Source organism: Telmatherina bonti (genome assembly GCF_933228915.1).
Source record: "Telmatherina bonti genome assembly, chromosome: 10".
In the NCBI taxonomy this organism is placed as follows: domain Eukaryota; kingdom Metazoa; phylum Chordata; class Actinopteri; order Atheriniformes; family Telmatherinidae; genus Telmatherina; species Telmatherina bonti.
The window spans coordinates 20,191,777-20,214,672 of NC_136628.1; the positions used below are offsets into that span (position 1 = coordinate 20,191,777).

At 40.3% G+C, this 22,896-nt stretch overlaps 3 protein-coding genes across 3 annotated transcripts in view; 2 read left to right on the top strand and 1 right to left on the bottom strand.

Annotated features, from left to right (window-relative positions):
* The window catches only part of fryb (furry homolog b), a 36,417-nt gene extending 24,979 nt beyond the window's left edge, over positions 1–11,438 (top strand). Inside the window, exons 47-65 of the mRNA XM_079247701.1 lie at positions 24–245; positions 393–591; positions 674–771; positions 992–1,162; positions 1,506–1,646; positions 1,735–1,920; positions 2,051–2,215; positions 3,111–3,185; positions 3,326–3,496; positions 4,053–4,247; positions 4,330–4,467; positions 4,550–4,764; positions 4,926–5,130; positions 5,266–5,415; positions 5,539–5,637; positions 5,728–5,811; positions 6,381–6,491; positions 7,831–8,066; positions 8,782–11,438. Of these exons, the coding sequence (XP_079103827.1) occupies positions 24–245; positions 393–591; positions 674–771; positions 992–1,162; positions 1,506–1,646; positions 1,735–1,920; positions 2,051–2,215; positions 3,111–3,185; positions 3,326–3,496; positions 4,053–4,247; positions 4,330–4,467; positions 4,550–4,764; positions 4,926–5,130; positions 5,266–5,415; positions 5,539–5,637; positions 5,728–5,811; positions 6,381–6,491; positions 7,831–8,066; positions 8,782–9,040 (3,120 nt within the window). The 3' untranslated portion in view covers positions 9,041–11,438. The remainder of the gene's footprint in view (positions 1–23; positions 246–392; positions 592–673; positions 772–991; positions 1,163–1,505; positions 1,647–1,734; positions 1,921–2,050; positions 2,216–3,110; positions 3,186–3,325; positions 3,497–4,052; positions 4,248–4,329; positions 4,468–4,549; positions 4,765–4,925; positions 5,131–5,265; positions 5,416–5,538; positions 5,638–5,727; positions 5,812–6,380; positions 6,492–7,830; positions 8,067–8,781) is intronic.
* Positions 11,439–12,407: 969 nt separating this feature from the next.
* Positions 12,408–14,012, bottom strand: zar1l (zygote arrest 1-like; the record flags this gene model as incomplete). The annotated part of the gene is made up of 4 exons (XM_079247665.1): positions 12,408–12,551; positions 12,792–12,866; positions 12,939–13,031; positions 13,434–14,012. The coding sequence occupies 4 exons, from the start codon at positions 14,010–14,012 to the stop codon at positions 12,408–12,410; spliced, it is 891 nt and encodes a 296-aa protein (XP_079103791.1).
* A 1,259-nt stretch (positions 14,013–15,271) lies between these two features.
* pds5b (PDS5 cohesin associated factor B) overlaps positions 15,272–22,896 on the top strand; it is a 30,425-nt gene continuing 22,800 nt past the window's right edge. Inside the window, exon 1 of the mRNA XM_079248301.1 lies at positions 15,272–15,324. The gene's annotated coding sequence lies outside the window, so the exon portion shown is untranslated. The remainder of the gene's footprint in view (positions 15,325–22,896) is intronic.

The following is a 22,896-nucleotide window of genomic DNA, read 5'->3' on the forward strand; positions in this document are numbered from 1 at the left end:
TCATGTCCATTTTCAATCCACAGGCCTCAAACAGTCACGGTCTTGCCCGAACGGCGAGAACTCCAGGGTCTTGCACATCATCCACCAATCGTATAGATCCCAGTGTTCTGTCAGATCCTGCACATGTTTCCCATCCGTCATCAATTTTGGCTACAGTGTTCTGGGTCGCAGTGTCGCTGATGGAGTCAGACTTTGAATTTGAATACCAAATGTCACTTCGCCTTGTTCACAAGCTGCTGTCAAAGGTAGAAAAGATTGTAGCTTTCCTCTGCCTAACACCGTCATGTATGCTGTACAAGTGCATTGCAAAAGTACCTAAGAGTAGCTGTAACTTGCAGCTGTATCTTGTTGTACATTAAGAATGAAGAAATATGAAAACATTGTTTTTGCAGGTGCCCTTAGATAGAGCAGAGAACCGTGAACGCCTGGAGAAGTTGCAGAGTCAGCTGGGATGGAGCGGCTTCTCTGGGATTCAGCAGCTTTTGTTGAAAGGTTTTACGTCCCAGACAAACTCTGACCTCACATTACAGCTCTTCTGCCAGCTCACGCCAGTCTCCCGTGTGGCTGTTGTTGACAGCTCACAGTCTATAGGTAGGTTATAGGCCATTGTAAACTATTTAAATGGTATTTATGTTTACTTAAAGGGAGTTTTCAACTTCTTTTCTCTGCATAGGTTTTCCTCTGAATGTTCTGTGTCTGCTGCCTCACCTGGTGCAGCACTTTGGCCATCCAACACAGTTCTGTAAGGAGAGTGCTGAAAGGATTGCACAGGTACACTGATACTATCAGCTCTCTTTAGCCCATCTTACTCTATTCTGATATCCTCTTTATTTTAGTTTGTTTTCTCAGTTGAGACCATGTTTGACATTAAACCAAGATCCTCAGAGTAAAAGACCTGAAGACGTGACAGCCAAAACAAAAAGATAAAGTGTTTATGTTTCAGGATAAATGAAAAAGTGGGTTAAAATCATACTCTTTGCATTTTTTACAGGTGTGTTTGGAGGAGAAAAACACAAAGCTATCTCACTTGGCACATGTAATGACTCTCTATAAGACACGTTCCTACACACGGGACCCTTTCTCCTGGGTCAGTGTGGTTTGCCGCTACCTTCATGAGGCTTTCTCCAACATTACACTCAACATGGTCACCTATATGGCTGAGGTAAGTGTTGCCAAATATGCATTGCCTCTCTGAATTTAAGGTTTAGGTAGTTCCCCCGCCATCTTATTAAGCTTAGCACATCCATTTTAAGGTAGCTGGATGTTTAAAGTGTCTCCTTTTTTCAGTTAAATGTAGTTAAATGTTAAGACTGTCCATTTAGCTATTTTGCAAAAACACATTTTTTTATTTTTATTCTTTATTTATTTATTTTAATACAATTTCCCTCCTAATAAAAGACAAATAGTCATTTCCATTAATTCACGCGACATACTCTTACACTTCTCCGAGGCAACAATTTTGTGGTTGTTTTGTCACTCAATGTACTCTTTCCTCTTTCATTCAGCTGCTGGATAAAGGCCTCCCGAGCATGCAGCAGTCTCTCCTTCAGATCATCTACTGCCTGCTCAGTCACATGGACCTGACTGCCGTGCAAATCAAACAGTTTAATGCCGATGTTATGAAGAGGATTGAGAAGTTTGTACATGTGAGTGTAAACTATGGTACTTTGTGCTTCTGTGTTCTTTTCTGTGTTTCTGCACTCCTGTCTTACGCTGTTTATTGTGATTTTATAGACGATCCACTGGAAGGATGCTTTAAACATCTTGAAGCTGGTAGTGTCACGCTCTGCTAGCCTAGTACATCCAGTGTATAGCCACACACAGGGTGATCTTTCCAACCTAGAAGTCAGCAGAGTGTGGGACGGATCAGCTAAGGCTCTGCCCGGAAAAACACTCGATTTCACTTTTGACATCTCTGAGGTAAACAAGAAACCACTCAGTACATCACTCAACTAAAACAACATCCGAGATAAAAGCAAAATTATTATAAAATTATAAAAATGTTACTGCAAAACTGAAATGCTGATCAGCTTTTCTTTTGTTTCCACAGACGCCAGTAATTGGGCGTCGGTTTGATGGGCTCCAGGGTTCAGGGGGAAGAGAAGGGAAGGCCAGAGCTATGGCTGTCACCCGCAGTACTTCCTCTACCTCCTCCGGATCAAACTCCAACACCATCCTGGTGCCTGTCAGCTGGAGGCGACCACAGTCATCTCAGGTAGTGAGCTGACATATGCAGCTGTATATGTCATGTCTTTCACAGTTACAGAGGATTTCTCCAGAGCTCCGATTTTGCTGCTGTAGCATCATGTCTGAGCTGCTTGTGTCACAGATAACAACATGTAACATTACAACATAATGGCAGCTTTAAAAGTCACAACTGTCTCTGCTTGATGAATGCAATGAAACACTACTGTCTATAAACATTTTCTTTTTTTGTTATTAAATAAATATTTCCTTGTTGGTGTTCTCCTCGGTTGAACAGGACAAGGAAAGCAATGGTAGCCATTGTACATCTAGTACTTTTTCATTGCTAAAATTAATGTTAGATGGTTTTTTATTTATATATTTATTTTATGGAATGCCCCTTGAGATGTCCCATCTCGTTTTCGAGAACATAAAACATATAACAATACATTATAACCAACAATTACAGAGATTAAAAGCAAAGCAATATTTTGACAAGACAAACTTTCTCGCTCTTACACCTCTCCACACTCCTGCCAATGTACAGATGTAAAACAGAAATTGCACAACTAGGGATGTCAGAATCAGTAATTATTGATAATGTCACAGAATTACATAAAAAGGCAGTAATGTAAAGAGTACAATGAGAATAAATTTTGTTTACTCATTGTTATTTTTTTTCTTCTTTTTTCCCCTTTTAATTTTTTTTTTCTGTTTACATACATCGGTTTCACCACTACACAAGTTCATGACATTCCCAGGGATAACAGTTGAACAGCATTACAAGTGACATTTTGTTATTATTGTTTTTTAGAATAGCGTCATTATTCTTGCATATAAAAGCTAAATTTTAAAAGAATTTGGCATCTGCCTGTTTCTTGTTTGACGTGTTTTTGTATTTACCACTGTTCTTCTCCCTCACACAGAAACGAACCAGAGAGAAGCTGGTCAGCGTCTTGTCGCTTTGTGGACAAGAAGTTGGACTCACCAAGAACCCGTCGGTAAGCTTTTTTTCTTTTTAGTTTAAGCTTTTGGACTTCCTGTAGACAGCAACGCCTCCAGGTTTGAACCAGCTTTTTTTAAAAAATCTTTTCATCAGTAGTTGTGTGTGCTAACATGTTTTTCCCCTTCTCATCCTCAGGTGATCTTCTCATCCTGTGGCGACTTGGATATGATGGAGGTGCGGGAAAGTGGAGTGTCATCTGAGGAAGGGGGCACCAGAGAAGACACACTCGATGACACAGCCAGCGAGCAGCAGTTCAGAGTTTTCAGAGACTTTGACTTTCTTGACGTGGAGCTGGAGGATGGAGAGGTGAGCTCCATTTAGCGCTTCACTTCGACCAGTAACTGTTTGATTGACAGTCTGTAAAGTGTCTGTTTTTTTCCTATCCTTTTTATCTTAATTGTGTGCTTCATTCTTCTTTCACATCAATATATTTTAAATGTATTTTTCTATCCCTCCTCATCTCTCTGTCTGTCTAACTCTGTGTCTTTCTCTCTCCCCCTTGCTGCGTAGGAGCTTCAGGTAAGGTGTATCACATTAAGCATTTAACATTAGCTTTTTTCAGCGCTGTGGTGTTGCTGGCTCCTTTGTTTCTTACTGTTGCAGTAAAAAGGCTTCATTTTGCTCTCACAGCTTGGTTGCAGAACTATATTTCTGACATTATTGCTATTTTTCAAGTCTTTTTTTGGGATAAACTGTCATACTGAACCTCGACTGCCTATTTTCATGCCATGAATAACAGGTCATTTTGCATCTTGTGCTTGTAAATACGGCAACTTTTCATTATTTTCAAAGTTCCTCCTACAGCAGTTGCACTGCTGCCACAGCGTTTGCTGTCTGCTGATCGTGTGTGTGCTTCATTTAGGGAGAGACTGTTGATAACTTTAATTGGGGCGTGCGTCGGCGATCACTGGACAGCACAGAACTGGGAGACCTGTTGGAGGAGAGCCAGCACTCAGGCAGCACTCCCAGTTTGGGTCATGAAGATCCACACGATTCAGACGAGTCATCAGAGGAAGAGGAGTCGTCCACTAGCCAGAGCCTCTCTCATTCTCAGCTTGTGCGTTGCCTCAACTCTTTGATCAACTAAATTTCCACCAAAGCTTGAAAACCCTCATCTGTGATTTTCCTCTGTGCTCCAGACTAACCCCTCTCCATCAGAGGAAACCAACCACACTGATTCTCTGTCAACTTCTTATGACACATCTGCCGACCCCCAATCCCTCAATGCCACCACCCCAAGCCATGGAGTGTTGCATGATGGTCACAGTGGCTTAAATGTGAGGAAAACTTAGAATATGTGTAGATTAATATGTTATTGTAATGGAAAGATGTTATTTCTGACGTTTGATGCTTCTTCAGGTGAGGGGTTGTGCTGAGGATGAGGACACTCAGGCTCAGGACGATGAACTATCTCTGAGCGCCAACGAGTTGCCTCCTGGCTCAGACTGTGGCGAGAGCTTCACTCTGGAGTTACCAGGGCAACCTCAGGATCAGCTGCTTAATCTGGAGCGTGGCATCAACCCAGACTTCTGCCAGCCTCCGCTGGACTTTCTAGACCCAAACTGTCTCCCCAGGTAAGAGGAGAGGAAACAATTTATGGTGGTTAAGAGAAAGGTCACTGTGCTTCTTTAAATATTTGTGCGTACATCGGTGGAGCAGTTTCATGTTTTTGTAGTAGCTGTTGATACAACAAATGAGCGCTTTTTCTATTTTTTTCTCATTTGCATTGTAACAGCTTGCGTGATGACATTGATGATTTGGAAGACCTCGGGTTCCCTCCTCCCCCATCTCCATTTTTCTCTGCCATCTTGGCAGCATTTCAGCCCATAGTGTGCGATGACGCTGAGGAGGCATGGCGTTGTCACGTCAACCAGCTTGTGACCGACTCGGATGGGTCGTGTGCTGTCTACACTTTTCAAGTCTTCTCATCTCTCTTTAAGGTTTAGTTTAACATTTCATTATTTATTCTTTTATTCCTATTATGCTTCCTTCTCTCTCTCTCTCTGTCTCGCTCTCTTTAAAAAAAAAAAAAAAAAAAATCCTCAATAATTCCCAGAATATCCTTCTTTTCCCAGAATATCCAGGGCAAATTCTGCACCTTGACTACTGATGTTGCCACCTACCTTGGTGAGGGATTAAGGGGCATTGGATCAAAGTTTCTCAGGTCCTCACAGATGTTGACCACATGCTCAGACTGTCCTACAATCTATATTGATGCTGACACGGTGAGCACTGTTGGTAGATTTCAGTATCGGTGCTGAATCATGCCATCGTAGCAGGTCTGATAGCTGAATGATGTTTTTTTGGGGTTTTTTTTTAGCTTTTTTTCTCTTTGTTGCTCTTTGCAGATCATGTCATATGGTCTCCTTGAGAAGATGAAGTTTAGTGCGCTGGAGCTGCAGGAATACCTGGACACATACAATACGAGAGAAGAGGCTGCTGTATTGGTAACGGAATCCCTGCAAGCTAACTTTGTTCTTTACTTGCAAACATGCGACTAAAAATGTGTTTACCACCTCTCACATTTTGTACTTTAGTGGCTGAAGAACTGTAAAGACACATTTCCAAGATGTCCTGGTGACAGTGTTGTTACCTGCCAACCTGGAGACTCAGAGGAGAAGGTACAAATAGTTTATTCACCAGTTTTTTCATGCAGGAGTCTGGATTTGACAGGAAAGCAAAGTTACTGTCAAAGAAACTTCACTCTTGCCTTGTATTTCTGCTGTTTGTGAAATTATTCACTCTCAAATATTTGCTTACTTTGCTTGATTGCTGTGTGTTATCTAATAAAAGCTCTTCAATTTTCTGCAAAAAGATAAAATTGAAACTTACTTTTTTTGCATTGTTTCCTAATTCCTTGTAGCCTGACCATTACTAGTCTTGGTGAATGCAATGCTTTGCATGTGTTTGATTCATGCTTTGTGTTCCTCTCGCCTCACTCTGATGCCCTAACATGCTCTCTCGCTGTCTAGCAAATGGAGTCTCTTGCAGTAAGTTTTTCTTACAAGTTTCTTCTCTTCACTGCTGTAGATTCCTCTGAAAATACACTGCTCAGTATACTTTCCACAACATTATCAGCTAGCTGACTTTATTTGGACGGTTATGTTTGTTTACATCTGTGGAGAATGGCCACTGTCTTGTAATACCACTGATTCTTTTTGGTTTTGTGTTTTTCACGACTCTCTTGTAGCAACTGGAGCTTTGTCAAAGGCTCTACAAGCTGCATTTTCAGCTCCTTCTACTTTTCCAGTCCTACTGCACGCTTATTGGTCAAGTTCATGCCATCAGCTCGGTGCCTGAGGTGAGCTGATTATTACTTCATAGTGACTTAGCAAACACACCGGAGCTTTTGTGGCTACATCAGAAAAGAAATTACACATGTAACTTTTGATTTTGTAGCTTTAAACCAGTCTGCAGAAAAGAAGAAAAGTTCAGACAGATGACAACTTGTTCCAAGTGTTAAAAATCCTTAAGATCAGTCAAAGATGCTTGTAGGATGAAACTTTCAAGGATGCATCCTTCTGTGTTCCTTACAAATCTGTGTTAGATTAGTAAAGACACTTCCTTTGCATTTAGGCAAAGCAAGTTTATTTGTATTGCACCTTTCAGGTACAAAACAATTCAAAGTGCTTTACATGAAACATTAAAAGGATTACAGAAAAAAAAGCATAAAAGAAAATACAAATAACAAAATCATAATAAAATCATAATTAAAAGCAAAATTAAGTAAAAGTTACTGTGCAGATGTCATGCATAGGCGCATGAGAAAAGAAATGTTTTTAACCTGGATTTAAAAGTTTCTACATTTGATGAAAGTTTAATCTCCACTGGCAGATTATTCCACTTGTTTGCAGCGTAACAGCTAAATGCCGCTTCTCCATGTTTAGTCTGGACTCTGGTCTGGACTAGATGACCAGAGTCTTTGGTTCGAAGAGCTCTGCTTGGTTTATATTCTCTGAACATATCACAGATGTATTCAGGTCCTAAACCATTCTGGGATTTGTAAACAATCAGCAGGGTTTTGAAATCTATCCTGTGATAGATTGGAAGCCAGTGTAAAGATTTTAAAACTGGTGTGATGTGTTCAGACCTCTTAGTTCTAGTTAAAGCATTTAGGAAAGACATTGTGGAGCAGTCCTGACAAGTAGACATACGTCATGGCAAATGTCCCACCTTCTATTACACCTTACATGCTAAAGCTAAAAAACCGACACGGCCAATAATTAACTGGTGGCTGTTAGCAGGGTTACTTAAAATCCATTAATACTGACAAATGATATTTTGCTGTTTTTTAATGGCATACATTTTGATGATAATGACTTTAACCATTGTAGTATAAACAAAGTAACTTAAATTATATTATGCCAGCATGGATCTAGCATAATTTGTAGCCATCTTTGAGTTGTAGAAAGAATCGTTGTCACTTTAAAAATGCAGAGAATGAACAAAAGCATTCTTGAACTTTAACTGAGCATAAGGACCAAGCCCTGCAAAGGATCCTTAACACCCGAACAGTCCTTCTGCAAGACACGGTGTGGCAACTGAGAAATGCAGCTATCAAAGATCTTTGTTTGACTTTGAAGAGTACCTAACATTCCTGTTGTAATGACATTAATCTGTGTTGCCCTCCCACCTGTCAGCTGCTGAACATGTCACGAGAGCTCACTGATCTGAGGAGTAGTCTGCAGGCGGCAGAGGCGGCTGTAGCCAGCGACTTGGAGCACAAACACCAGGCCCACACTCATGCACATGCCACCCAGGTGGCAGCCATGGTTGTTCCTAGCTTCCCTACATCAGAAGCAGCTGTGCAGGCCATACTAGAGTGCCTTAGGAACCATGAGTTCACTAAAGCTGTGCGCTATATTCAGGAATGCAGGTGAGTTCTGTTTACAAAACTTCTACATCAGTAAATAGTTGCCAGATGATATTAACACCCTGTTGTGTGTACTGATATCTAATAATATTAAATGATGATTCATATTTATTTCATATTGATTGTTGTTAACCAGCAAATCCAGTGGCATCATAGCAATAGTTAAACAACAACATGCGGCCTGATCAAAAAGCAGATAAAACCATGTTTCTCAAAGTTGAAACATGGTAGGAATGTAAGTTAACACAGACTGCAGTAAACACACTGCTAAGCCACGCAAACCTTGTATTTGATTAAAAATACCACAGAAAAGAAACATCAAATGTTCAAAGAGTCTTTTTAAATACAGCCTATTTTTTCAAGTTGATACAAAATAAAGTTAGGCTGGAGGCATATATATCTTTTCCTTCACAACAGATGTAAGCAGTTGCTGGAACCAACCTTACTATAGTTTTGAAAGTGTAATGTTGTCCTTTCCTTGCAGTTTTTGGTTTTTGTTGGTTTTTATGTTTCTTCCCAACACTGTTTATGACCTTATTGTGTCTACCTTGTATCGAACAGTTAAAAAATTACTCATAAATACACTGTTACAAGTGTGCACACAGTGCATTTTATTTATTTTTTTATTATTTTATTTTATTAATTTTTATTTTATTTTATTTATTTTTGCTGCAGTGACACATCTCATATTCTTTTTTTTTTTTTAATCTTATTTCAGGAGGCAGTGGCCTCATGGGGTGTTTGGTGGCAGCTCAGAGAGCGAGGTCCAGACGCTGCTCAACGTCTACTTTCGCCACCAAACTCTCGGCCAGACGGGCACAATCGCCCTGGTTGGTTCCCGACAGGATCTCAGCCTGATCTGCTCCAAGCTGCTGGAACTCAATGGAGAGATCCGCGATATGATCCGCCGCGCCCAGGGTTACCGGGTCGTCACAACTTACCTCCCCGACTCCAGTGCCTCCGGGACAAGCCTCTGACAGGACCTCAGGAGCCCCCCAACCCCTCCTTCCCCACCCTTACTACCTTCAACCCTGCAGACACTGACCCTTGGGAAAGCACCCCCATATCCCTCTCTGCCACCTCCACCTGCTGTAACAGAGGGGCCACAACATCCACATACGTGGCCCCTTCCTCCTCCGGTGTTTCTGTTGCCCCAGCTGCACAGCTCCAGACAGACACTCACTCACCGTCCTCCTCAAGACTAGAATCAGAACCATATTCAAACCATAAGCTAAACCTTCCCCTGCTCTCCTCTCTGCCGTCTACTAGAAACTCTGATTCCTCTTTGTTTGAGTTTGCCAAACCACCAGACTTGTTTTCATCCCACAGCAGCTCAAACACACCAATCCAACCAGATTTCACACTACCCCGAACAAAACAGCCAACAAAGACTCATCTCAGACACAATATTAGTCTTTATTATCCTTTCAGAGGACATTCATCACAAAGTTCTCCTCCCTCATATCATCACAGCAACAAACACCCAATGTCAGATGTACTCCCCACTGTAGCCTCAGAGCCCACCTTGCTCACACATTCTGCTTCTCCGATTTCCCCTCAAGGCTCACATCTTCCCCATTTCCCTTGCTCTCCATACAAACACTCAAGCACATCTTCAGCGTTGCACTCCAGCCAGGACATGGTCCTAACCCAGGGCCCTGCTCCATCTTCATCTGTTCCCCTTCCCCCACCTGCCCCTCCCTGCCCCGCCGGCCCAGAAGATTCTGCAGCGTGGGGTTGCTGCTGCTCCGTCAGTGGGGGCACAACACCCATATCTCGTTACCTGGGGAAGGTGGGGCAAGCTTCCCTGCCCCTGCTGAAAGCAGGGGGGCTCCTGAACACTGAACCATCAGACGTCCAGACCTGAGAGTCGAACGTTGCGAACAGAGGACCTCCATGGCTTAAACATATGTGAATCCAAACACCTGAAACTAACTTTTCGTGATTATCCTTCAGATTTCTGAAAAAGACACAAAGCTGAAGATTCTACACATAATGGGATGAATCCCTGAACCCACTGGATACTACTTGCTGCCTCCTGATAGGGAAGACCTGATGTGATTCTGCATGAGCACTAGCTACACATTGTAAAAATGTTGTGCTCCTGTAATTCCTGCTTGATGGTTATCATTCAGCACCTCGTCTGTTCTGCAGCTGAGAGCCTGTGAAGGCTTAGAGCTTGGATTTGTAACTTGCTTCCCAGAGGAACTCCCTACATGATTGCCTGTTGCTGCTTCCTCCAGGAAGGAAGTAGTCTATCAGTAGTGTCTCTGTCTTCAGCAGAGACAGTGAGGAAAGACCCCGTGACACTGCGTGGCGCCACTGGAAGAATTTCCTCTATTGCACTAAAGAGGTTTTTGGTATTAGTACTTTTTTAATGTTCCACAAAAGGAATATGTTGTTGTGAGAGAAAAGGGTCATCACTTTCAGTAAGAAGGAAAAGCCAAATGCTGGAGTGACCATTCTCTCTTATTGCATCTGTTCTGAGGCCTGTTTTAGAAGAAACTGTGCAATGCATGACCCAGTTGAATGCTCTATACCGTACACTGGCATCTTATTTGTTCCTCAGAAGTCCATCTTTAGATGAACTAAAAGACTGTCAGAGCGGATGCAGGATTTCCAAGCGCGCTCCCTTATGCTGCTCTGGCCCTGTTTATATTAGTAGCAGTGAAGCAGTTTGTCCTGATTATTGTTGTGAACACTGTGCGGCATAAGCTCCTCTGTGGCTAGTTGTAGCATCGTTAGTGAGTGTAGACACTGTATTTCTCGCAGTCCAACACTGTTACAAGTTAACTTTGTTCACATGCCAAAAGAATGGTGCATGTACACTCAAATATTTTGTCTGTATGCTGTTAATTATGCTCACACAGCCATAGTAGCATACGTTTGTGTTGTTTTGTAGTTAGTTAAATATAAGGGAAATGCTGACATTCAGCACTCACTGTCAATGTGTAAAACAAAGCCAGTGCTACTTCTGAACGCTTGTCAACTCGCTCCAGCTGTCACTTTCCCTTTGTCGTTCAAATGTCCTGATACCCATTTATATCTGATCAGCTACACATCAGCCCTCATCTGCCTTTTATATCGGTGTTTCTCACAAATCAAACTGCCATGCATGCATCTTCAGTGTACTGTATGGAGTGTTTGAACTATTTAACAAAAATCATATTTTATCTGAAAGATGTTTGTATGAGGTGAAAAAGGGAGCTTCAAGCTCATGAGTGTCATTTTTTTGTTCCTGTGTGCAGGAGAACGTGTGCTTGCATGCCCAACAAGTTGCACATTTTTAAAGCTTTTTAGATGAAGACAGTTTTTTTCACCATGTAAATACTTTACAGCCTTTGTGAAGTTCTTTTGAGTTGAAGCTCTGTACAAGTTGGTCTCAAAGTAAAGACATCAAAAAATATATCTGCTTTTCATTTCATAGCTTCCATGTAGGGTTCATTTACATTTATATGTACTTTTACACCATCAATTACAATGTCAAATTTTGGCAGCAGTTAAATCCTCAATTTATATAATTTTGAATGCAAATACTGATCAAGTATTTTAAGCAGACATGACTTATTGCAGACATTTAAAAAAAATTCTATAACTGCATAAATGCTTTATCCTACTGAGTTACAGGTGCCCATCACAGCTTATATTGAGAGATAAAGGCTTCCAGTCTATATGGAAACAAATGCTGACACCACCAATTATTTAAAAAACTAGTTTGCCATGTGCTGCAGGAGACGGCCAAAATACTTCTAACCTGCACAGGACGCCATCAGTTGAACATCCAGTAAACTTGAACTCCAGATTCCCGCTAATGTCCACAGCATGACATTTGTTAGCATTTGTATTCTGGCAGGTTTTATGCAGGAGGCCTAAGTTCAATCCTTTGGATGTGACATGTGCAATAACTCAAACTTTAGGTAAACTTTACTGAGTTGGCGTACATTTTCCACAAACTACCAACTGCTCAATGGTCAATAAGTCAAAGGTCAGGTGTTTACAAGACTTGTTCAACAAAGCAATGATGCAGATTGAAATGCAGTTATTGTAGAATTTACTTAACGTTTCCAAGCTTGAATTCCATCCTGAGGTGCATTTCATAATTCATCAACTTTATTTCCTTTACAAAAATATTTTTCATGTTTAAGCACCAGTGTTAACAGGGGGGGGGGGGAAGCTTTTTTATTTTAACTGCCTCACACCAAAAGGTTCGACTTCTTGCTGGCTAAAGAATGAGGGACAAATTTCCTGTTGGAAACAGCTTGCATCTGCTGACATTACTGGCACGACTTCAACCTGTGCAGCAGATGCAATCAGACACACCAGGCGACCGTCATGCTGGGCAGCTCAGACTATGTACTTGAAGCTATAGGTGGCGTCGCAGGACAGCCTCATTCCTTTACAGCGACAGCACAGATCCTGACGGTGAGGCCTCTTCATGTTTATGTGCCTCTGCTTCTTCTCACAGGTGCAGGTAGTCTGAGAACAGCCCTGAAACAGCAGAAAGTGAAATCATAAGGCATTTGGGACTTCCGTAAAAGACGCCAACATTTCATTAATAAAAAAAAAAAAAAAAAAACATTTCCAACATGGAGTGGATTGGACAACTTTCACTACAGTTTAAATTAATGTCAAATTTAAAAAAAAAAAAAAAAGAAAAAAAAAAGTGCACCTATAATGAAAAAATTTGCCAATCAACATTTCTTCAGAGACCAAGGCTGGTTGATGTACCTTGCAGAGAATAGACTCCACTCTGTAGGGGTTAAACCCTACCTGGCACTTCCGGCAGAGCTGCTTGTAGTACACCTGAAGGAAAAAAAAAAATGAATGCAGGAAACAAAAAGTTAAATCATTTACTAAAATCTAATGTGTTACTACCTTACTGGTTCCAGAGACGCACCACACGTAAGCACTCTCCCACCGGATGTTGCACTTTTTGCAGTGAAAAAAGCCATACCTCTGCTCCAGGAACTGAAATGTAAGCCATTCAAAATACATCATATGATACATATGATTTCATGTATCATCAAAACATTAATACAGGAATGAGTTGCCTTTCATGTCAGTCAACACTACTCTAAGGGTGTCCATCTTGGGTCTGTAAGGGTAACAGTCCAGCAGATTTTCCTTGTATCCTTGCTCCAATACACCAGACTCATAAGTCAGAACTTCTCTGGCTGTTGGATCCATCCTACTAGGTGTGTTGGAACAGGGTTACTTTTAAAACCTGCAGGACAGCAACTACAGTCCAGACTTGCAGGACACTCCAGCTCTACTGATTTAGTCCATTTACTTGTTCTGCCACTAGAACATTTATAGTTAATGTTTGAATCAATGTAAAGTAGATTCCTCTGTGGATTTCTTTACGCCCACCTGAAAGTTGGAGCCCTTTGATGACCGGTGGAAAGTAGTCTTGAGGCCCTTTAGTGCGTCCTCCCTACATTGACCTGTGTCCGCATCAGACTTTGCTTGTCCGGAGGCTTCAGCATCTTCTTCTCCGCAGCAGTCCCCCAGTTTTTTCAGCAGGATTCTGCGGTCAAACACCGGAGAGTAGATAGACACAGGTCGCAGGAAGCGCAGGTTGCTCACTGGCGGTGTGCTGAAATGTGCCTTTCCCTCCGGGTTGAAGGCACCAGAACTCTTTGGGGACTTGGAGAGGGGATGCTCATCGAAGAGCAAAGTCTTCGGACCCAGCGAACACTGGACGAGTTTGTCCACTTTGGCGTTCACCTGAACGCCACACTCCTTGGTGTTTGTCCGCTTGAGCGGAGGAGGGGGTAAACTGGGGTGGACCTGGGACAGGATGGTTTTGCAGAGCTCCAGGTAGTTGAAGCCCTGAGGGGTCATGAAGCGGCCCTCCCTCTTCCCCCAGCTGCTGCCCTCAGCCGGGGGACCGCACACCGCGTTACTGTAGGGGTTGTAAGGGGGAAACGTGGAGAGGAACCCCTCCATCCTGGAGCCATGAAACCAGTCCAAGCTCTTCTTCTTGGGATTTATACACACGGTTTCTTGGAGCACTAATTGCTTAATTGAGACCAGGGTGTGCAGTTTATGACTGAACTGAAAAAGAAGAAGAAGAATCAGAGAGAACAAAATGAAGAAATATTCAGCATGATGGCTCTACTGTCACATTCCTACAGCCACAGACATCAATTAATTTAACCATAAGCATTAAAAATACTAAGTAATCTGCTTACATTTTAACTTTTAAAACTGACTCCATAAAATCTGTTTGCTAAGTAGAATAAGTTCATAAGTTGAATATTAGACCACGATATCGAAGTGACTTTCTAGTCGAAATATAACAGTATATATAGGCTAATAGAGATCCACGGCTGATCTAATCACTAAAATATTGGAGCTCCCCCTATAGCTCATACGGGTCAAAAAAACAAAGACAAACAAGCCATTTAGACATGTTACAGAAAATATGTTTACTCAACACTGAAATAAACAGTTTGACCAAAAAAAAGACCTTTTTTTAAAATATTCCCTTTAACTGGCTTTCAGGGGATGTAAATAGTGCCTGTCAGAAGCAGTTGAATGGACCGTGAGGTACAGAAAGAAGGAAAAATGCTTAGGGGTATCATCACACTGCTTAAATCATTACTCTTTATGGTATCGCAATTGTATGTTTATTAGATCGTTTTCGCCATTAAAAAAGACCCTCGCTTGAATTATTGGTTTTGGTGCGTTGGGGTACCATAGGAATACTAGAGTTTCAATCGTTTATCTGTACCATACAGTCCAACTTCTGTAGGCTATTGCTCGGTTAAAAATACGAAGTTGAGTTAATAAAACTGTTACAGTATCTTTATGAATAGACTTTTGTACAGTCCGAATTCTGAGCTACACTGGTAGAGTGATGCCCATTTGCATAAGGATAAGAAAACAAAATGTGTTATCTGTTCTTCTTCCTTGTCGGCTATTTTTCGTGCGTATACTTTCACTATTTAGGTTATTCTCACAAACAACAAATAAGATGTACATTACTACAGTCCAGCTACATTATGTTTGAATGTTCAATTGTCTATTTTTATTTATTTATTTGTTTTGATGAAACTTACAAAAAGTAAGAAATGTTCCGAGCATCACTTGAATGACCCGGTAGACCTACGCGAGCTGCCCGATAGGTGGCGCTGCGCACTCAGCGATGGTTTGTACCCATGGGCACTGAATCTATGCATGTTGGCGCCATTTTGGAGCTAGGAGGGGGAAGAGAGCTGCAGAAGAGGACACGATTTATAACAATTCACCCTAACAGGTAAGAAAATGCACGTATAAGAAAATCCCTTTGATTTTAAACTCGCAGTAATTTCTAGCACACTTGCGAAAAAACATATATGATCCAGGTTATGTCCGTTGAGTAGTCTGGTTTCCAGCGCGAAAAGGCGGAGCGCAGCCCGCCTCGTTCGCCTCTGTTCTCGGCAGCCTTGCCCGATTCTTTGCGCTGCTTGACCTGGTCCTGTGGCGCAAAATCGTTAGCCAGTACATTTTTAGCGTTTTGGCTTGGTTCACTGTGTCAGCAGTATGGTTGAAGAGTGACCCCAGCTAGTTGTTTGATTGGGTTATGGGTATTGGCATCATATAACGGTGGTTAGCCGGGCTGTTTTGTTCCATGCGACGCTGCTATCTATCCGCCCTCTGTCACTGAGATTGCTGCTGCTAATGTTAGCCTCGCTAGTCAGTGTAGTAGCTGGCTAATACCAGCTAGCCGTCGGCAGCTAACTGCGTTAGCCATGCTCAGTATCACTCTGGCTCTACCGTAGTCCATGCTCTAAACATGGTAAAGTACCACAGCAATAGCCTTGATCCGTAAGTTCTTTCATAACTCATTGTTTACAAAGAATATCCATTGTCGAAAAAATTTAACCCCAATAAAGACTGTAATTGGATTAATCGTTTTTTGCTTCATGAGTATGGGATATAAATGTGTATATTATTACAGTTCAAGTGGAAACACGGTGGTCGGAACAAGTATATTTAATTGTGTATCTTATGCACAAATAATAACTTTTTATTTTTAGAACTGTAAGACAGTTTTTTGGATGACTTTAAAGAATTTAAATTTGGCACTCTTGGTGTAGCGCACACTTTCTACTAGCAATAAAAACCATAACCGACCAGTGTGTGTTGACTGGGGGAGTAGCGGTTTGAGAAACTACTGGAAAAATAGTACTTTAATGATCTAGGCAATACATGCTATTTTCTTGACTTGCGTCAGAGAGCTGCAGTGTTTGATTTGACAGCCATCTGCTCGTGATTTACTTATATAGATTAGTCAGTGATCGCTGGTTGTAAGAAATCTTTGATTTAGAGAATTGCTTCACTATGACTATTTTAAACGTATTTCACCAGGATTTACCATGTGATAGTCCTGTGGAGTTTGTTTGTATCCTTAAAATAAAACTTATCCAGGCTGTAGCCTAAATGGAAAATTTAGTGTAATTATAGTTGGGTAAAATTATTGCTGAATAAAGCCACTATTGTAGTCTGCAGTGTTTAACTCATATCTTTCAGTTGTGACTCTTTGTTAAGGCTATGTGTTTACATGCAACAGAGCTGTTATTGTAACCTTGCACGCAGGTTGTGTCACTTCAGTTGGATGTAACTAAGATTAATTAGCTCGGTAAACTATGTGGACTCTACAAAGCCTTAATCTGGGTTCAATCTTAATTTATTGGAGTTGTAAGGTAGTTACAATCTTGGTGCTTTTTTGTCACACTTCAAAACAAAAATCTGACTTGGTCAGACCCAGTAACATACTGGTTTGTATAAATTATAACACAACTGAACAGAAAATGTTCTAGGTGAAAATAAATTAGAATAATAAGAATGGACAGTTCACTTTTCTTTACAGAAATACCTCTCTATTGATGATTACATGTCACATGGAGGCTCTGACAGAAAGAGATGAGAAGGATTTTCTTCTCATAATTAAACGTGTCACCAAGACAGCTGGAAGATTAATCTTCATCCTGCTGAATAAAGTTAGCGTCCATGGTCCGGTCAAAAGGAGTAAACTAGCTTGATAATTGTTGAGAGTTATGATAATCTGAAACACAGCTTAGTGAATAAAGTATAAAAAAGTTATCCCTTTATGTTGTCTAGTGACTCTGCAGTCTTCTGGGAAACAGAGGCACTGTGGATCTGTAGTCTTCAGAGCACTGATGAGAAAGTCACTACTACACACAGGAGGAAAGACTTTAATCAGCTTGTTAAAGAGGGCGTACTGCGTTTTTTAACAACCAGTGTAATCACATTATTTTGATGTAAAAAAAAAACAAACAAAAAAAAAAACAAAAACAGTTTAACAAGCTGTCAAATTAACCTGCCCATATTTTGACATATGGCCTGATGTTCAGAGAATCAAACAAGTTTTGGCATCAAATAAATAATAGCACCGTTCAAACTTTTTAGGAATACATTACATGTACTTTAATTAGCAACGGCATACAGTTATTTTGCTCAGCATGTGAGATGAACGAGAAGTCTTTTTAACTAGCAGGAACTTCTGGTCACTACTTCATCTCCTGTCAGGATTTTAACTCCCATCTACCTGTTTGTTTTATTTTTGCTGAAAGCAATTCTCCATGTTTGTGAACTGGGAAAAATTGTTATGTTTAAAGTAAAATGTAACTTCCATAACTTAGAGTTTTGTATGATGATGCAGCTCGTCTTCTGACAAGCTGCAGTGACTGTGGGGAAGGGGTTCTCAGGTTAAATAAACATCATGTTTTCCTGGGGGGTGATAACAGCTGCGCTGTCATTGAAATGCAGCTGAAGCCTAACTAGTATAACACTGACTTTTGAACAGGCTTAAACATGTAGGCGAGTGATATTTTCTGCTCTTTTCATCCACTGAACATTTTACACTGACATGAATGGTGTATTATTATTATTGGTTCATTATAGTTCTGTTGTTTGTATCACTGCTGACTTGAGTTACTGCCTTTCTTGTCTAGAATACTCTTAGTGTTAAAACTCAAGAGTTTTATTTCTTGGACAAATAAAGGCTAAAAAAATAAAAATAAAAAAAGAAACTGTCTAGTCAAACTTAAAATGCAAAAATCTCAAAGTCCCTGTGGTTCCTGTTACATTCACAGATTTATCTGAATGAACCACTGTGCAGATGCCTTAATGAGCCATAAGTCTCATCCATAAAATGGGTTTGATTGTGTCTCCAACATTTTCCAACATTTCTTTTTTTGCAAACATTTCAGCCAAAGTAATTGCCATTTGACACATATTAATGCTAACATAGGCTACTCACTAGAACAGATAGTTGTCAACAGCGGCATGAGAAACCATTCACAACTCAAGAGTCTTATGTCACCATGGAGGAAGATATCAATGCTCAGAGTGCTGTTGTCTCTTGCATACACTGTATATGTTTGCTGCACAAGAATTCAATGGTGTTATATGACTGTAGCTGGTATGGTCTTTCCATGTTTTCACAGACTGTTTCTTTGTCACATAAGACAGACTTCTGCCGTTATTCCCTGCTTTATTGTTATTTTTTGGGTAGCCTTCAGCTAGTTTTGGCAAAGATGTTCTGTCAGAAATAGTCTATTTTCTCTTTATTTGAAGATACAGCCAAGCTCTTTGCCAACGGTTGCCTGTACAACCTCATTTCATCCATTTGGATTTGTTTGAGTGTCCATATGGAGGTCATTGAGTTCACTTTTGAATCCAGCTGGCATTATTTTTACTCTCTTTGCTGGCAATCAACATTTTCCCAGTCGATCACCAAGAGGGTAGAAACCAAGGGTTTCTCTGTCACGGTTTGATTTAGGAAAGGAAGTTTGGTTGAAGTGCTCAAAGTTCTGCTGGCTGCTGCATTTAAAGAACCACAATGGGCAGAGCAGAAGCAGCAGTCAGACAAAAAATCTTCAGTAGGGGGATAAATGTGTTTGACTGTGATAAACCAGTAATGAGTTCAAAGTAGGCCATGGGAAAGCTGTTAATTGTGTGATAAAATCTAGCCCGTTTGTAATTATTTACTGTATCTTCTTCTGAAATTCTCCCTCGTGGATAGTACCCACACACAAACACCTGAGGTTGAGAAAGAATCTACTTCTATTGGCTGCTAGCTCTATGTGTTGGTGTGATACAACAACAGAAGGATGGACTCAAATTTGGCAGCAGCTGTGGGGTGGAAAAGAAGGTCAGAACCAAGCAGTTTGGCAGCCTGCCAGTGTGTGTGCTTGGCCCCTGCCTGTGTGTGTTTGTAGAAGCTTTTGAGTACAGCAACAGAAATTTGTCAGGTTGTGATTCATACCTTTGTGTTGCAGCTTCCAAAGCCACATTTTATGCCAGATAACAGACCTGCTGACCCAGACCGCTTGATAATAATAAGAATGAATTATTTTTTTGTGATTCAAAGAAACACACAACACAGTCTAGACTTGAGTTGTCAACCTCATGTTTACTTGGATCTTTTGTTCAAAATATGACAGATTTGACTTAGCATGTTGTAACCAGGTGCATTTATTTAAGGTAGTGTGATGAAGTAAAGTAAATCCAAGATTTTGTCATCATAAACCCTTGAATTAGTTTTTTTGTTTTTTTTGCGTTCTTATAGAAGCCTCTCCCAAAAAGGAAAAATCTCCTATAGATACGTCAATAAGTGGAGATTAGTTTTTTTCTGTTTATTTGTTGTACTTGGAAATAAAAAGTAGAATCCACCATCTGAGAATTGGAAATGAGTCCTTGCATACTTATTTTAATATGAGAAATTGCCAGATACTGATCATTTGTCAATTAGCTTGATCTCATAAGCCATATGGATTTTCTTAAATTGAATTTTAATTCAATTCAATTCAATTCAACTTTATTTATATAGCGTCAAATCACGGCAATGCCATCTCAAGACGCTTTACAGACAGTCACAGAGAAGAAAACATAATGAAAGCCAATTCATAACAGCCTATATAAGGAAACCAACAGATTGAGTTGGAGGTCCAACTCAATCTCCCATCCTGAGCAAGCACACTGGCGACAGTGGGAAGGAAAAAACTCCCTTTTAACAGGAAGGAAACCTCCGGCAGAACCCGGCTCAGGACAGGCAGCCATCTGCCTCTGCTGTGTGTGGGGAAGAGGACAGAAAGACAACAGACAACAGGAATTGCTACTCCCGGCCAAGGAGACCTGCTGAGACAGGAGACATACATGTTAATGATGCAACACTGTTATTGGGGGGGGGGGGTAAAAGATAGAGATAAAGAGAAAAAGAAAGAAGCTCAGTGTATCAGGAAATGTCCCTCAGCAGTCTAAACCTATAGCAGCATAACTAAGGGATGCTAACCATCCCTAGCTATAGGACTTATCAAAAAGATAAGTCTTCAGCCTAGTCTTAAAGGTGGGGAGGGTGTCTGCTTCCCTAACACTAACTGGGAGCTTATTCCATAAGAGAGGGGCCTGATAACCAAAGGCTCTGCCTCCTGCTCGGCTCTTTGAGACTCTAGGAACCACAAGTAAGCCTGCAGTCTGGGAACGAAGTACTCTGCTTGGTATATAAGGAACTATGAGGTCTTTGATATATAGTCGTGCCTGGCTGTGGAGAGCTTTATATGTAAGGAGAAGGATTTTAAATTCTATTCTAGATTCAACAGGCAGCCAATGAAGAGAGGCTAAAACTGGAGAAATATGATCTCTCCTGCTGGTTCTGGTCAGGACTCTGGCTGCAGAATTCTGGATCAGCTGAAGGCTTTTCAGGGCATATTTAGGACAGCCCAGTAATAGAGAGTTACAGTAATCTAGTCTCAAAGTAGCAAAAGCGTGAACCAGTTTTTCTGCATCACTCTGAGACAGAATGTCCCTAATTTTGGCTATATTACGTAAATGAAAGAAGGCTGTTTTAGTAACCTGCTTAATATGTGGGCCAAAGGACAGGTCCGAGTCAAATATTACTCCAAGGTTTCTCACTGTAGCACTGGAAGCTAAAGTAATGCCATCCAGGTTCATTACAAAACTGGAAAATTTAGCTCTGAGTTTTTCAGATCCAACGAGAATTACTTCAGTTTTATCTGAGTTTAAGAGGAGAAAATTTCTAGACATCCAAGTCTTTATGTCTATGAGACAATTTTGTAGCCTATTGGGCTGATTTGTTTCATCTGGTTTAAAGGATAAGTATATCTGAGTATCATCTGCATAACAATGAAAGTTTATTCCATGCTGTCTAATAATTTTGCCTAAAGGGAGCATATATAGCGTGAAGAGTACTGGTCCAAGTACAGAACCTTGAGGAACTCCATGACTTACTGTAGTTTGGGAGGAGGACTCGTCATTTACATGAACGAACTGAAGTCTATCAGATAAATATGATTTAAACCAGCTTAACGCTGTACCTGTAATTCCGACCACCTGTTCTAGTCTTTGTAACAGAATGTTATGATCGACTGTATCAAATGCAGCACTAAGATCAAGCAAGATAAGTACGGACAGAAGTCCTTTGTCTGAGGCCATAAGACAAATATTATTATTACTATTACTGCTACTGTTGTTATTACTATAATTAATATCAATTATTATCATTTCAGAAGTTAAGTGAACCATATCTGATGTGTCAGCATGTAGAAACTTCAGTTTTCTATTTTAAATAACCAACACTTGTAAATGAAACTGTGTAAAATCTGGTGTGAAATTTCAATTGAGGCAATGTTAAAAGCATAATCTTACCACAGTCTGAGAAAATCTCAAGTTTTTCTTAAGACGTATTTCCACCAACAATTTTTTATTCCAAGACTTCCTAAATTTAGGGAACAGGATTGTGTGTGCTTAATGATCTAGTAAAATAAGAGCCTAATGAATACAAACACCATGTGTTGCACTGGTGGTTCAGCTAGTGATAAAAACAGCTATTTTCTTGTGTAATTTACTATGAGTCAGCTGACTTAAAAGAAAAAAAATCCAATTTCTTTTCAACTGGTGCATCATGTTCACAGTATTGCAAACCAATTTAGTGGCTTTGTTGCTATATTTATCTCTTTTTCGGACCCCGTCATATGCAGAAGGTATTCTCTGTTTCTCTGGTGTTTCTTGCTCATTCTAAACTCAACAGATAGACACACTTAAGCCAAACATTAAACTTCTTAAATAAAGCTATGTATGACCAAAATACATACATTAGAGTAAGACTAAGCACATGGCTAATTAACATATTTCTGCATATTTACACCATAGTTAGTTCTCAGCTTGTATATGCAAGCGTGCCATTTAGAGCAGTATAAAACATTCTTTATAAAGCAAATTCCCGTTTTCCAACCTGTCTCTCTTACGTTAATCCTAGTGTATCTCTAGTGTTATTGAAATTAACTTTAATGGCTCATGATCATGAATCCTTGTATCATGGGTAGGGATGCACCAATCCACTTTTTGGGAGTTCCAATCCAACACCAATATCTAAATTCTGAATATCTGCCGATAACAATATTTGTCAATACCAAATCTGTTTATGTGAACATTATTGTGACTATGGTTATTATTGCTGTTATAACTGTGTAAGATTTCATTAGGTTTTAATAAATTACCCATCTTTTCTGAAGTTACCTTACTAATACAAATATATTAACATTACAGATCTAACAATTTCAAAAAGTTTAATTTTGATTTGGCACATTTTACCTAAATAATACTATAAATGTGTGGTTTTGAAACAAAGATCTAGCTTTTGGTGTAACAAAAAATGTCACATTTTAACATTCAAGGCATTTATTTCTTTTAAAACATGTCCAAAGCATATCACCAAACAAATTTGCACTGGCTTGACTAGTGTGGTATCTGGTATCGGTTGTGGTATCAGTACATTTTTGTTAATACCAAGTACGAGTACAAA